The 15795-nt window shown below is 40.3% G+C and overlaps 2 protein-coding genes across 2 annotated transcripts in view; one reads left to right on the plus strand and one right to left on the minus strand.

Moving 5' to 3' along the window:
• The first annotated feature begins 317 nt into the window (after positions 1–317).
• On the plus strand, positions 318–13160 carry LOC101179252 (HEAT repeat-containing protein 6-like). Its single transcript, XM_030799773.1, has 9 exons — positions 318–536; positions 3018–3125; positions 5769–5909; positions 6399–6514; positions 7345–7459; positions 8856–8957; positions 9806–9943; positions 11917–12215; positions 12962–13160. Exons 1-9 carry the CDS (start codon positions 318–320, stop codon positions 13158–13160), a joined length of 1437 nt encoding a protein of 478 aa, XP_030655633.1.
• Positions 13161–14363: 1203 nt separating this feature from the next.
• LOC115831484 (leucine-rich repeat-containing protein 37B-like) overlaps positions 14364–15795 on the minus strand; it is a 29350-nt gene continuing 27918 nt past the window's right edge. Inside the window, exon 11 of the mRNA XM_030799774.1 lies at positions 14364–14446. Within this exon, the coding sequence (XP_030655634.1) occupies positions 14364–14446 (83 nt within the window). The remainder of the gene's footprint in view (positions 14447–15795) is intronic.

The raw sequence follows: 15795 nt of genomic DNA on the forward strand, positions 1-15795 counted from the left end.
TTTTTGTATTTTTAGTAGAGACGGGGTTTCACCGTGTTAGCCAGGATGGTCTCGATCTGCTGACCTCGTGATCCGCCCGCCTTGGCCTCCCCAAAGTGCTGGGATTACAGGCGTGAGCCACCGCGCCCGGCTTCCAAGCCAATTTCTGACAAGCATTTGCAGGGTACTAGTCCAGGGAGTCCCGTAGTCATAGAAACCCCTCTGAGTCCCAGTCGGGTCTTAAAAAGGTACTTCCAGAACTAGCGCGCGGAGGGGGAGGATGCCCCGGAAGTATTTCTCTGGTCCCCCCGCCCCCCGCCCCCCGCCATGTAGAAAACATGGCTGCTGTGCAAGTTGCCGGCTTGTTGCCTTCGGGGCAGCAGCGGGAGGCACCGCGGGAAGCAATCCCTGAGCGAGGCAATGGGTTTCGCCGCTTGTCTGCCAGGCTCTGCGCCCTGCGCCCGGATGACAGCAGCTCCGCCCGCACCGAGATCCACCTGCTCTTCGATCAGCTCATCTCCGAGAACTACAGCCAGGGCAGTGGTGTGGCCCCGCAGGTAGGCAGCGCGCCCGGGAGAGAGCGGGTGCGGCGCCTGCCGGCCCCGGCCCTGGCCCCACCCCTCCGGGAACCCAGCTGGTGGCCTTCGCCTGCCTTTCCCTGCTCTTCCCACTCTGGCGCCTGATGATTTAGTTTCAGGCTGGCGTGTCCGCTCCTACCTTGGCACATTCTTAGTTCTCCATTTGGAAGACCCTGCAGGAACTGGCACTCTCCTGCAGTCATTCAAAACCCAACTTGAGGACTCCTGCTCTGATAATGCCTCGGGTTTCCTCTCTGATACCACCTTTCCATCCGCCCGCACCCTCCTTCACTCCCTCTCTATGCACCCAGAACACTGTTGACGAAATGCATTACTACTGTTTATTGCATATATGATACACGGACCACGTGGGAATCTTAGAACTTAGGTAGTATTAGGTCTTTATTGCTGATGAAAATACTGAAGCTCATAAAAATACAGTATACAAAACTTTGCCACAAAGCCCCTACGTTTTCTGTTCCTACACACTAGCTCCTTCCCTCTGCCGTCTGACTTATCTTACACACATCGGGCCTTAAATTAATGAATTCTCTGAACTGTTGACACCATGGCCTTCTGGCCCTAAGTAGTAAAGAGGGAAATGGTGCAAGTTGCCTGCTTGCACAGGCATCTCAAACTAGACAGTTCCTAAAGATGAAATTCATTAGTTCCAAACATACATTCCCGTCCCCAGCCCATCCCACCTTCCAACACACATGCACCATTCACCAAGTCACACAAGACACAAAAACTGGTTCTTCCCTCCTTCATCCCAGATCCTGTCCAATTCAGATATTTCAGAATGTGTCTCATATATATTTCTTCGTTCATCCCTTCATGTCTGTTCCCATAACGCGTGCCTTAGACCTCAGGCAAGGCGACTTACGCCTGGACTGTTCCGCTGGTCTCTTCTGACTGATCTCCTGCCTCCTGTCTGGCTCCTCTCCAAGCCAGTCATTCTTCTGATGCCAGAATGATCTTTTCTTTAGAAGGAAAAAAAAATTGATCATAAAATTTAAAATCTGCTTTGGAAAAGTCTTCAATACGTATTGGTAAATGGTTGAAGCAAGTTGCGGAACAATTCATACAGAATGAGATCAGTGTGAAGCTGGAGGAGGGATTTTAAAATATGCGTGTTTATATATGCAAAGTAAAAGGTCTGAAAGAATTGACTACAGAATAATAGTGTATGTCATTAGGAAGCAGAGTGAGATTAAGGCAGTAGTCGGGGACTTTTGCCGTATTTGTATAATTGGATACTTTTGCAACAAAACTTCCATTCTCTCCTGTTACCCCCCCTTTTGTTCCTGTGTGTAGTCATTTAAAACTTGCTGTTCTTCAGGCACCTACTGGTGTTTCACACCTCCAGGTTTTTGCATACTCTGTCCACTTTGCTTGCAGTGTTTTTTGATGCCCTATCTGGCAAATTTCTCCTCATCCTTAAAATCATTCCGGATTCTGCTTTACAATCACCTCCATAAGGCCTCCCTAATTACTGTTTCCGGACAGAGTTTGTACTTTATTCTCTCAGTACTTAATTCACCTTATTTTAATTGTTGTGTTTCTTTCTCTTTCACTAGTTTCTGAGCTCTTGGAGGTTCAGGAACATGTTTGTTTTTACCTTTGGAGCCCAAGGACCTAGCACACTATGGCACATAGTAGGTGCTCAGAACCTTGTCATTCTATAAACATCGATGGATGAATGAAGAGTGTGACTTGCAAATAGGTCTCTTTCTCTTTTTTTTTTTTTTTTTTTTAAGAATTCCCTAATTATGCATAAAATCCGTAGAAGTGTTAGGTCTGATTTTTCCCAACGGCATTGAAAATCTGGTTCACTTACCTTTTGATATTTTTAACTTCAGTTTGTGCTTTTATACCCTAGAAGCCTTTTTTTGGTTATTTAATTATACTGTCTCCACATATATAGAGCACAGAGTCTTCAGCCTGACCAAAACCATACTAATTCTTTTCCTTTTTTTTTTTCTTTTTTTTAAGAGACAAGGTCTCTGTCATCCAGACTGGAGTGCAGTAGCAAGATCATAGCTCACTGTGACCTAGAACTCCTGGGCTCAAGCCATCCTCCCACCTCAGCCTCCCAAGAAGCTAGGACTACACACCACCATATCCAGCTAATTTTTTTTAAAAAGTTTTTTCTGTAGAGATGGGGTCTCACTATGTTGCCCAAGCTGGTCTTGGACTCCTGGGCTCAAGCAGTCCTCCCGCTTTGACCTCCCGAAGAACTGGGATTAGGTGTGAGCCAGTGTGCCTGGCTTTTTCCTTCTTTTTTAGCACATCCTGTTTTTGTTCTATCACTTCATTTTTTTCCTTCCTGCCTCACATTTTCTTTCCCCATTTTGAATGTGAGTATTTACTTTTATTTTCCCATTTGGCTGTGTAATGAGGATCTTCACTTGACTAGTAGGTATTTTACCTCTTCTTTATCTTTTTTTTTTTTGGTAGGACGTTAGTGCTCTTCTTGTCCAGGCATGCCGACTGGTACCTCTTAATCAGAATCATCTTGTCAGCAAAGCATCCCAGCTTATCCACCATTTACTTGACAGATTACAGGTAATCGTGTGTAACTCTAGAATTCAGATCATGAACTTTGAGAGTAAGTAAATACCTTTGAAATACTACATCTGTAGTAGGTATGATAGGCTATTTTTTGAGATGCTATAGGAAAAGCAAATGCCTTAAAAAGAATGCTTTTAAAGCAAATATAACTCTGATCCAAAAAAATTATTCTATAGAATTCTAGAAGTTTGTTTATTAGAATTATGCCTTTCTGTTTGGTTCAGTAAACCAATATCATTCAGGCCTCCCAACCTTATAATTTCTTTTTTTTTTTTGATACGGAGTCTCAAACTGTCGCCCAGACTGGAGTGTGGCGTGATCTCGGCTCACTGCAAGCCCCGCCTCCCGAATTCACACCATTCTCCTGCCTCAGCCTCCCAAGTAGCTGGGACTACAGGCACCCGCCACCACGCCCAGCTAATTTATAATTTCTTATGGAAGATATATTTGAACAAAATATATCTAAGAATAAATTGAAATAATCCCCTGCCTCTTTCCCACCAATATTTTTCCCCTTTCCTGAAGCTACCATTTTTATGGTCTACTTGTGATGCTTCTAAAATATTAGAAGTAGCTTGGGGCCAAAGGGACAGCAGGATAAAAAGACCCCAGTTATTTATTTAAGACTGTTATCACATGAGTATGTGAATATATTTTAAGAGCACAGGCGGAGCTTGCAGTGAGCCGAGATTGCACCACTGCACTCCAGCCTGGGTGACAGAGCGAGACTCCATCTCAAAAAAAAAAAAAAAAAAAAAAAAAAAGAGCACAAAACATATCAACTAGCATTATGTGAATTAGGATGCTTTTGGCTGCAATAAACAGAAAGGCCATCCCAGAGTCACTAAACAATTTTTAGAAAAATAAAAAGGGATCACTCTGTGTCCCAAGTCCCAAGGGAGGCATCTGTAGCCCCTTAATAATAAGAGGATCATCTTTCCCTTCACCATCCTCAGCATGTGGGTTGTCCTCAGCTAGCATCTCTCACAGTCATAAGATGGCTGTGTCAATTCTGGACATCCCATGGCAAAGAAATATTAATATTCAGCAGAAACTAAATAACTTTATTTTATGTTGTGTCTCTTGTACTTAAGAGTAAGGAAACGTGGCCGGGCACGGTGGCTCACGCTTGTAATCCCAGCACTTTGGGAGGCCGAGGCGGGCGGATCACGAGGTCAGGAGATTGAGACCACGGTGAAACCCCGTCTCTACTAGAAATACAAAAAAAAAAAAATTAGCCGGGCGTGGTGGCTGGCACCTGTATTCCCAGCTACTCGGAGAGGCTGAGGCAGGAGAATGGCATGAACCCGGGAGGCGGAGCTTGCAGTGAGCCGAGATTGCGCCACTGCGCTCCAGCCTGGGCGACAGAGCGAGACTCCGTCTCAAAAAAAAAAAAAAAAAAAAGAGTAAGGAAATGTGTCCCATAAACTCTCTAGTAGACTCCCCAGTATCTTGCTGGAGAGACTTAGGTCATATAAATACCTCTCTAAACCAGTCTTTAAGCAGGAGAATGGCTCCAGCTAGTAGTTTCAACCTTCACTACACATTAGAATCACTTGGAGGAGGGCTTAAGCTCCCTCGATGCTTACAATGTACAGCCACAATTAGCCTACATCAGGGTTTCTCAGCCTCAACACTATTGATATTTTGGCTGAGATCATTGTTTTAGGGGCTGTCTTGCACATTGTGGAATGTTTAGCAGCATCCTTGGCCTCTACCCACTAGACGCCAGTAGCACCTCTCCAATTGTGACAGTCAAAAATGTATACAGGCATTGCCAAACGTTCCTTGGGGGTTAAGGTTGCCCCAGGTTGCCCCACTCTCTTAAACTAATTAGCGTTTACCCTTAGGTCACACGTGGGAGAGGTGGACATTCAAATTAAATTAGTACTCTGCCAGCAGGGAAGGAAGAAATGGATGCTAGTAGGTAACCAACAGTGTCTGCTGCATGGAGTAAGGCTGTTTTCAATTGAGAATCTTTGAAACTAACATGGGGTAGCTTATGTATGTTTACTATTCTGAGGTGTATCATCTTTGTAACACTGGCAATTGGAGATGTTCCTGATCACCAGTGGCACCTATAACCCTTTACCAGCTTTCCAGCACTTGGTGACGGTTTGTCTCAATTGTCCATGAATTCAAGACCAGACTTTGATTAGCCTGGTCTGTCCCAACAACATTATCAGCTCCTTGACATCAGGGATATGCCCTCTCTTCATGGTGTATTCCTCATGTCATGTTAGAGATGCAGTAAGTATTTAGCAGTTACATTGGTTCACTGTGTATTCGTTGAGTGTTTATTATGTATAAGGCAGTTTAATTAAATTTCAGTGCATTGAAATACTCATATCTGTGTATTCACAGTTGCCAATGTCTGGTTAGTTCAAGGAAAAGTTACAAGGACTTTATCAAGTTCTACTTTACTAAAGAGGAAGAAGTGAGCAAGACCTTGGGGTGGGGAGAAGGCCCCTACGTTGATCAAACTTTCAGGCCCTTTAGAGGTGATCCTTTTGACACATAAACGACAGACACACACTCTGTCTTTTATACAGCTTGATTCAGGTGAGCATACATGTCCATAAAAGCATAATATTTTTTAAAAGTTAGATCAGAATATATCTTTTCCTGTCCTGTTAGGTAATTATTGATGAACAGCACTTGGATTTCCTGTTGGCATATACTATTTCAGCTATTCATCAGTGTAGTTCCTGGACACACATGGAAATTCTTCAAGCCCTGGCAGCTCTGGTGTACTGCAATGGCTCAAAATGTCAAAAGGTAGTTTAAAGTGCTTTATCCTTCCTTTGAAAGGCCAGGAGCACAGGCTCTGGTGCCAAACACTGTGTTCAGGTTTCTATCTTGCCGCTAATCTCTAGCAATTCTTATGTAACTACTCTGGGCCTTGTTTCCTCATGTATAAAATAGTTACTCTGAGGATGAAGTGAGAAATACTTGTCAAGTTCACGGCCCTCGGTAAATAGTAACCATTATTCTTAATATTATCATTACCCATCAGCCATGCGGCCACACTAAAGAGCATCAGCAGCTACCTAGGCTGGGAGTAATGATCGTTATTGATGGTTTTTGGCATATCTTTGCATATCCATCTGAGACATTTATTAACAGCTAGTCTTTTGGTGCTTAACTGCCATTTGGTTAAGAAAAAAAAGAGAAAGAAAAAGAAAGAAAGAAGGAAGAAATCTGTCTAAAACGTAATATTTTCCTAGAAGCTTTTCTTTGACCTACATTGACTCTTATTTTTCTTAGTACCTCCCAGAGCTGCTAGGCAAGACCGGACTCTTAATGAAGTTGAGTGACTTGGCTCAGTCTGATCCTGAAGTCAGGAGAGCTGCAGTACATTGTATGGCAAACTTATGTCTCAGGTATGTGGCTCCAGTCAAGTTTCTCAATGGTAATAAGGTAGTGCCTCTATTGGGCCCGTTGTAGGTAGTTCCCTCTGCCTGAAGCCAGAGCCAACTTAGACAAATAACTAACTTTGCATTTCCCATGTACTTTACTAGTAAAATCATCTTATGTTGTTTGTTAATTTTAATATTACTTGTAAAGAAGGAAAAAATAGACTAGGACCATATTCCTAAAATGTGGTGATAGTGACTTAATGTGCAGTATGTCAAAATTTTGTTTTCTATTGGTATAAATTCTAAGCATATTAAGTTTTTAGAAGGATATATTCATGCAAATTTTAAGCGCTGGTGTGATGTATCTGTAAAGGGCAATTTCTTTTCTTTGAAGAAGATGGAAACAGCTCCAGCTGCTCACCCTCGATTCTCACAGTAGGCAGTAGACAACGAGCAGCACAAATGTGAACTCATCTCTGCATAGCACAGTGCTGTCCAGTGAGTAGGAAGGCAGGTACAGGTGTGTGATTCTAGCTTGACAGGACCTGTCTGGATTATTTCCCTCCTAGGACTGAACAGCAGAACTAAAACAAGATTTTTCTTTCTCCATACTCTTTCTGCCACAAACTTCTGTAACCTTTCTGTATGGAAACCACACTTTATATTCATTCTAGCCCTGTGCCTGTCCCCCAGCAGTGGCTAATTAACCAAAATAATAATTTTCCATAGCATAGTTGCACTCAAGGGTATATTCCAACTCTAATAGTCTATATTACTGCTATTTTTAATTAATCTTTTGCAAGCCTCATTTTAAAGGAGACTGAGTTTGAGTTGTTTTCTCTGTATGCGTTTAGTATGCCAGGACAGCCGTATTTGGAGGAGCCCTACCAAAATGTCTGTTTCCAAGCTTTCCTGACTATTTTACAATCTCCAAAATCGTCTGATATGGATGATATCACATTTTGCATGGTAAGTGGATTATCATCGATCTAGTGAATGTTGCGGATGTGTCTAGAAGCAGATTGGAAGAGTGTTACTAACGAGTTTAATTTGCACTATTAGCTTTGTCTAGAGAAATACACATATATGAAATGTTTGTAATCTAAAAAGACTAAAATCATACCATTTCGGTTTTAATTACAGGAAGCCTTTTATTTGTTATATTTTGCAATTCTAAGTTTTTAGAGGAAACTATTCTTTTTCCTTCTGAGTATAAAAGCAATAGTTGCAGGCTAGTGCCTGTCTTTAAGATGAAAGTGAAGAGAGATTTCACCAAATATATCTGCAATATTTTATTTCTTTTTAAAAAATATGATGCAAATAACAGTTTGTTAACATCTTTTAAATTTAGAGTAACATATTTCGAATGTTATATATCTAAGATAAAGTTCCTTCTAGTCTCCTGCTCAGATATAGCCACTGAAGACAATTTGTGCTATGTGCCCTCAGATTTTTTTTTCTATATGTAAACGAGCATATTTACAACTTTAAATGGGATCATATTTAAATGCTGTTTTGTAACTTTCTTGTTTTGTTAAAACTTAGTATCTCTGGGACATTTGTTCAGTTCCTGTTAATATACCTCATAGTTTCTAACTGCTATGGCTGGAAGACCTTGGACAAATTAGTTAACTTCTTGGAGCCTCCATGTTCCTCCCTGAAAAGGGACCCCACATTGTGGGGTTCTTATGAGAAGTATATGAAATAAAGCATTCAGAGGGCCTGCTGTTATTGTTGCTGAGTTTTACATTTAGCAGAGGGTTAGTTTCCTTTATAATCATTATCATAGTCATCAAAATTGAAGTTTTTAAAATTTTCCCACTATTTCAAACAAGGCTACAGTTCACATCATCCCAATGTAGGAAGTGTTTCTTAAGGAGAGAGTTCTAGAAATGAGATTACTGAGTCAAGAAATCAATCTTGGTCAGAATTGCCCTCCAGAAACCAAGTTTTTATAATTTATCATCTGTTCCCACATACATCCCCTTGCTTTTAAGAGGGCTGGGTTTGCCATATTACAGAGCTTTCCCAATTCTGATCTGTGCTATCTTTTTTTATCCCTTGTCACATTTTTCTTGCTAAACATCTTCTCTCTTTTTTTTCCTCACCATTTGTACACAGTGGTTTATAAACACGTACAGTAAGACCACTTCATTATTCTTTTCTTCTAGAAAAGAATTCATGGTAGTTTATCAGGTCTCCTAGGATCTTCATCTCTGCTTTGTGGGTGTATGTGGGTGTCTATAAAGTTTTTTTTCATCATCTAGAGACTATCTCTCTTGCATCCTAAGTGGTGCTAGTAAGTTGATTCCTGGACAACCAGATTTTATTCTGCCTTCTAACTGGGTCTCCTTTTTCCCCATAGTTATTGCAAAATGCATTAAAAGGTGTACAGTCACTTCTAAATGGTGGGAGAATGAAACTAACACAGACCAATGAACTTGGAGCAGTTCTAGCTGTGCTAAAGGTAAGGCAAGTCTTCATATGATCATTGTCTTTCCTGTTTCAACCCATGGTACAAGCACCACTTTACATCCTTATTCTAAGGCTAACTTTGAGGTATTAAAAGTTCTTACATATATTTTGAGAGAGTAGACAAAACTGTTCATATTCAAAGACACTTAATATTAAGAACAGAAAATAATAAATCTCCGTTTAATAAATGCATCAAAATTTTAAAATTATTTATGAATCCTAGGAAGGGAATAGGTAGGGTGGTATGATCTGTAGAAGATTCAATTACAAACTATGTTGTACCTGTTTGTACAAGAAGAGCCAGTGCTTCTCCTTAGCTTTCTCCTCCAAGTAGTAGGCAGGCCAACCAAGACATGTGTCAATGGGCAGCTTCCGAGCGTGCCAGTCAGTTGGAAAGTCAGGCCAGCATCTCCGGGGACCCAGCTTCTTCAGCCAGCAAAGTAAGAAGTAATTCTTTCCTTGTGGCATTCTCTTGCTCCCACATCAAATAGAGAGATAGCTATAGGTGGAGATAGGTAAATAAAAATGACAAATTGGTTTAAAAAATTATAGACAGATAAAGTAATTGGATAAATTTTATAAATAAATAAGGAAACTAAAACCAGACCTGATTTGATCTGACCAAACCAAATCCAGCTGGAGGCCAGATAAACTTCAACTCTTCTTTAAACCCTATGCCTTCAAGGTATCTATTTTATGTCTCATTTATGTTTCCTTAGTAGGCTTTTGAACATTAATCTGTGAGTGTTCTGATCCAGACATGGTAAATAGTTCTGTTTTATGATTAATGGTTTTTTTTGGTTTTGTGTGTATGTGTGTGTCCTTATTCATCATTATTAGAAATTCATGTTTCACGGACTCCCTGGACTAAACATAGAGATGCCCACGGTGTTATACCCAACTCCGCTTCCTCAGTATGATGGGCGAACACCGATCAAACCACAGCAATCAGAATCCAGTGCTTCTCGACCAACTTTGGTACATTTATGTTTATTTAGATTTAAGTTGTGGCTTACTTTTAATAGATTGTTGTGTGTGTTTTCTATGATTTGCATCACTACTACCCTAAAAGCCTACCTTGAATTTTATTTCAGTTTAGGGTTGTTAGCATAGTAAATTTAAACTCATCTGATGCTCAAAGTACCAATTAAAGCATCTTGTACTTCTTAGAGGTATAGTCAGTGTAACAGCTATAAAAATGAGCATTCACTTTATACCCCAAACCAAGCATTCTCATCCCCATGATGCTCAAGACCAGGAGTCAACACACGTTCTCTAAACTTTCTCTACTAGGCTAGTAAATACTTCAGGTCTCTGTCGTAACTACCAACTCTATTGTGACAGTGCAAAAGCAGCCATAGACACTATGTAAATGAATGGGCATGACTGTGTTTCACTAAAATTTTATTTACAGAAGCAGGCTGTATGCTGGGCTGGATTTGGCTTTTGGGCCATAATTTGCCAACCCCACTCTAGACCGTTAGAAGCCCACCTACCAGTCAGCGCACCATCTCCACACCTTACATTCACCTGATTTCCCAGCCTTTCCAGATAGCTGCCATCTCCCTCGTGCTTCGGTTAGAGAACCTGGAGCATGCAGATGTATGGCCAAGGATTCACTTCCAGAAATATCATACCTGATCAAAATGCTTCTTATTAGAAATTATTTCACTCATTCACTCACTCAGCATTTACCCAACATCTGCTGTGTTCCAAACGCTGTGCTAAGCACTAAATATATAGACTCTGGCTGCTTTTAGGAGTTTGAGGGAGAAGGCAAAGATGCATAAATAAACAACTACAATACAATATTATTGTTTCTTTCATTAGAATATTCACAGAGTACTCTGGGAACACGTTGGGGGCACTCAGTCTAAATGGAGGAAGAAGAGGAGGCTTTTTAAAGGTGTGGTAGCTAAACAGATTTCAGAGTCAGTAGCAGTACAGACAGGGAGGAATGAGTGTTTCATGCAGATAAAACAAAAGGTGCATAGACATAGATAATGAGAGTATACATTGCCCATTTGTTAACTAGTAGGACTAGAGTTTCAGTGCGGGGAGAGAGAGTGGAGCCATTGTGTAGCAGAGGCTGAATGAGAAGATTCTTGTACAGGAGGCTGAGGAGTTGGGGTTTTTATCTCGTAGGCAATAGAGATTGATTAAAGAATCTTATATAGGGGAATGATGTGATCAGATTTGCGTTGGAAAAATCACTGTGGTAGCAAATGAAAGAGTATGGGTCTGGGGGCCACAGTAAGTAGTCCAAGATAGAAATAATGGGAACTTCCTTCCTCAAGGCCACAGACTTTGAGAACGTGGAGGAAGACACAGATTCCAGATATACTTGGATATCAGAAAGAAAGTAACAGGGAGAAAGAAAGAAACTGGCTTCTACTTAGTATCTACTTCTACAGACACCCAAAGCCCTGAAATGAGCATTGTATGTAATGGACTACCGTCTCTTCTGTGCAGGCATGTGGAGTGGTACTAGCTATGTATCTTACTTGGAGAACTGATAAAATAGACACTCAAGTCATTTTCTATAGGCTTTAATGCTCTTGAGAAATTCCAGTTGAGAAGGCTGAATACTTTCACAACACCTGTGCAAGGTAGGAGGTATTAGCCGCATACTTACAGATAAACAAGGTCAAGCTCAAGAGAGGCTAAATTATTTGCCCCAAGGCACAGAGGTACAATTTAAACCCAGGCCACGTGTTTTCCTGTGTCTTGTGTATTTCATTCTTTCTTTCTTATAGTAGACAGTAAGCACTTAGCATCGTGCCTGATGCTTAGGGTTTTAAAGAAGTTCCACTTTTTTCTTTTTTCTTTTCTTTTCTTTAAACTACATGTTGGGGACATATTTAGTCACTTTAAAATGAAGAAGTAATGATTCAGTGAAAAGCCATTCTGAAGTAGCTATTACATATGTCTTCATTTGCTCCTAAAATCAGAATAAAAAGAAAAAGTCCAGAGTAAAACCAAAGAAAATCCAGCAAGGAGAGGAGAAGGAAAAGGAATCCAGTGGTGAAATAGAGGCAGCCCCAGTCACTGGCACAGGCAGAGTGAACCTGCATGAAGGGAACACTTGGTGTCCCTCCTCCCTGGGTGTCCAGAGTTTGCCTTTAGATGGAAGTGGAGCTGCAGGAAAAGATGGAGTCTCCTCACCCTTCAGTTCTTCCAGTTGGAAAAGGGTCAGCAGTAGTGAGTCAGACTATTCTGATGCTGAAGGAGGCATGCAGAGTAAAATGAGGTAGTAGTATTTTGTTACATTTTTATACTTTGTATTCTAAGTTGCATGTAAGTTTATAACTTTTCTGAAAAACCTGACTGCTGCATGTGATTTAACTGGAAGAGCCTGATTTCTGGGGGGGCATGGTGTTATTCAGAACATGACTTGCTGTCTTGATCTGCCATTGCACATGTCATTCCTCTTCTTAGAATATTCTTTTTTGCCTTTTCGTCTTGCTAACCACTACTCATCTTTGATACAGGCTCAGAAATCATATTCCCCGGGAAGCCTTTTCTGCCTTAGTGTTATTCGTAATGTATGATAGTTATCTCCTTAACTGTCCCTCGCTGCCTAGCTTGTCAAGGCTGGGGCTTTGTTTATGTCTAGCAGCCTCAGCATGATGCCTGGCACATACATAGGTCATTCAGTAGATATTCGTTGAATGGATGGATGGTTACTCGGCAGTGTTTCCTGTCTAACACTAGTTTCCTGATATCAAAATGTTGCCCTCTTGTTCTCCAGTTGTGTCTTTTAATTGTCAGCCTTAATAACTTGTTACAGAAACAAATTGTCTTAACATGTTTTGATTGTAGTTTGAAAGAAAAATTTTTAATAACACATTGACATCTTTAGGGATTATTTAGAATGTTTAATTTTTGAATGTATCATTTGAATTGGTGGAAATAAATACCATTTCATGTTTGCATTTGAAAAAAAAAAAAAACGATTTTTAAAATGTTTTTTCTTTTTTCTCTTGGGTATGAAAGGTCTTACCAAGCTAAAGTTCGCCAAGGAGCCTTAGTTTGTTTTCTTTCAACTATAAAATCGATAGAAAACAAAGTTCTTTATGGCTACTGGTCAGCCTTTATTCCTGATACACCTGAACTTGGCAGCCCACAGTCAGTGTCCTTGATGACTCTTACATTGAAAGACCCTTCTCCAAAAGTAAGAGGATTTAAACTCTAAGCTTTATAATAGGAAGAAAAAATGTACAGATCCTTATTGTTTTCTCTGCCTTATCCTGTCTGATCTGAATATAGCTCTTAGTAACACTGACCCAAGTTCCGACTTGAGAACCACTGGACAGACAGGAAAATAGGAAATGGGATTAATGTGAATAATACATTGAGGCTGATCATGTAGGATTGCTTCCTGCCCCAGGGCTTGCTTGAAGCCAGAGCACACTGAATTCTAACTTTGGTGTCTCCCTTGAACTGCACTGAAGCAGCTGTGCTTCTCTTCCTTTTATGAAAATGTCGATTGCTGTGGTATTTATAATAAGAAAACATCAGAAATGGCTTAAACAACTCAGTAGAATATCATGGTACATAATGGCTATGAAGGATGCATAAGGCTTAGAAAAATGCTCAAAATGTTCTGTAAAAACACAGGATGTAGAATTATATATACAGTAGGATCTCAAACATGTTTTTTTTCCTTGTAACTTTTCCAGTTTTCAAATCATGTGTAATAAATATTTACATATTTTAATGAGAAAAACTTATTTTTAAAAAAGAAGAAAAAAATGACTGTCAGGCGTGGATACCTATAGCAAGATATCTCATGGCTGATCAAATATTTGCCTCTGCTTGAATATGTTAATTCCTCTCCAGAATTTAGCCACTTAACCAAGTAAGGAAAATAGCCTGCCGTTTACAATAATGAACATTAAAAAGTCATGCTGAATGGCATCTGGGTGTCCTCAGGTAACCAACTACCCACAAAGAGAGAAGTTTTAATTAGGCCAACAGCATATTGTTCCTTTTCTATTTTTAAGATTATTCCTTAAGGGGTCAGGGGTGGTAACCCACAATATGTTGGAATTCCGTATGAGTCATCTCCTTGAGTAACTTACTATATAAGAAAATTTCTGGATGACCCATCAGAAGCTTTTACAAGGTAAAGAAAAATAAGTTAGCCTCAATTTTACACACACACACACACACACACACACACACACACACACACACGACTTGTAGGGTATTTCAAATACTCCTTATCCTAGGAAATTAACTGGCAGAAATTTTACAAATTAACTAAATCAATAGTGAATGGGAACCTGGGAGAAAAATGGAAAATGAGTGGTGGCAAAGAAATCAGTAATGAAGCCATTAGAATAATTGAAATAAAAGCTACTAAAAATATTGAAAATATGTATTTGAAGACCCTTCATCTAGGGCAGCTGCCAGCAGTGGCCGAGGAGATGGTGCTGTGGAGCAAGAAGCAGCCCAGCTTCATCACCTGTATCACAGCTGTCCAGCCAAGGGGATGCGGGGCATGGGGTTTAGAACATGAATACAAAAAGGTTATGAGGTCATAGCTGATGAAAATGAATTGGAATAATTTTCATGATGTTCATATCTTCATATTTTTAAAAATGTTTACATTTCACTTAAACTGCCATGAGAAATTTCACATATTGCAAAGTGGTCTTATCCATCTCCTTGATTTAGGTACCTTTTAGACTTGTTCTTGCTGTTTAACTTTGGTGAATGCAAGAGATGTGCTGAGGAAAAAAGATACAGAACTTCCTTCTGGAGATACCGTAGATCCAGTACAAAAAGCCACAAGAAAATCCTAGAGAAATTAAAAAAAAAAAGTCATCCTACTTAAAGAGGATTTTAAAAGATGAAAAAAATTAAATTAGTTCAGTGTAATGGCAAGTGAAATGATTGTACGTAAGAGATTCTTTTAATCAAGTGTTAGCTTGGAAGGGTTTAAATAAGTGTGGTGATTAATTGTTTACAACAAAGCTTGGAGCATACCTCTGCAGTCTGTCCATAGTATAATTAACTGTGGCACCAAGACATATGCTAGAAGAAAGTGTTGTGGTAGGTGATGTCATAGGACAGGCTTTTTTGTTGTTGTTGTTTTTCTTCGAGATGGAGTTTTGCTCTTGTTGCCCAAGCTGGAGTGCAATGGTGAGATCTCAGCTCACCACAGCCTCCACCTCCTGGTTCAAGCGATTCTGTCTCAGCCTCCCGAGGAGCTGGGACTACAAGCATGCACCACATGCCCGGCTAATTTGTATTTTTAGTAAAGATGGGATTTCTCCATGTTGGTCAGGCTGGTCTGGAATTCCTGACCTCAGGTGATGTGCCTGCCTCGGCTCCCAAAGGCTGGGATTATAGGCGTGAGCCACCGTGCCCGGCCCAGTGGGACAGGCTTTTAAAATAAAGACTTCTAGAAAGTTATGTGCATTAAAATTAAAAATAACAGATGATGTAATTAGAATGGAACAGCTTTCTGGGTTGACCAGGTTAAAAGAGCTGCCATGACTCCAGGCTAAGTGGTCATCTCAGGTGCTCCTTGTGCATATAGAGTTAGATGGCTGGAGTTCCTCTTAGCCAGGATTCAATAAGACAACTGTAGTTTATCTTGTCATTGAAGTGTCTTAGTGATTAGTTTTGAGTTTATGGCAGGTCTGATATGACCCATGGCATACTCAGTGGAAGCACAATTTTAACTGGCTATATACTTAAGAAATATTTCTAAAGACAAAATGGACAGAAGGAAAGGTGATTAGACTCTTCCAGTCGGAATGCCAACATATAAACAGAGGCTTACTTTTTAGGAAATTGAAACATAATATGCTAGAATC

This window comes from Nomascus leucogenys, chromosome 19 (genome assembly GCF_006542625.1).
Source record: "Nomascus leucogenys isolate Asia chromosome 19, Asia_NLE_v1, whole genome shotgun sequence".
In the NCBI taxonomy this organism is placed as follows: Eukaryota; Metazoa; Chordata; class Mammalia; order Primates; family Hylobatidae; genus Nomascus; species Nomascus leucogenys.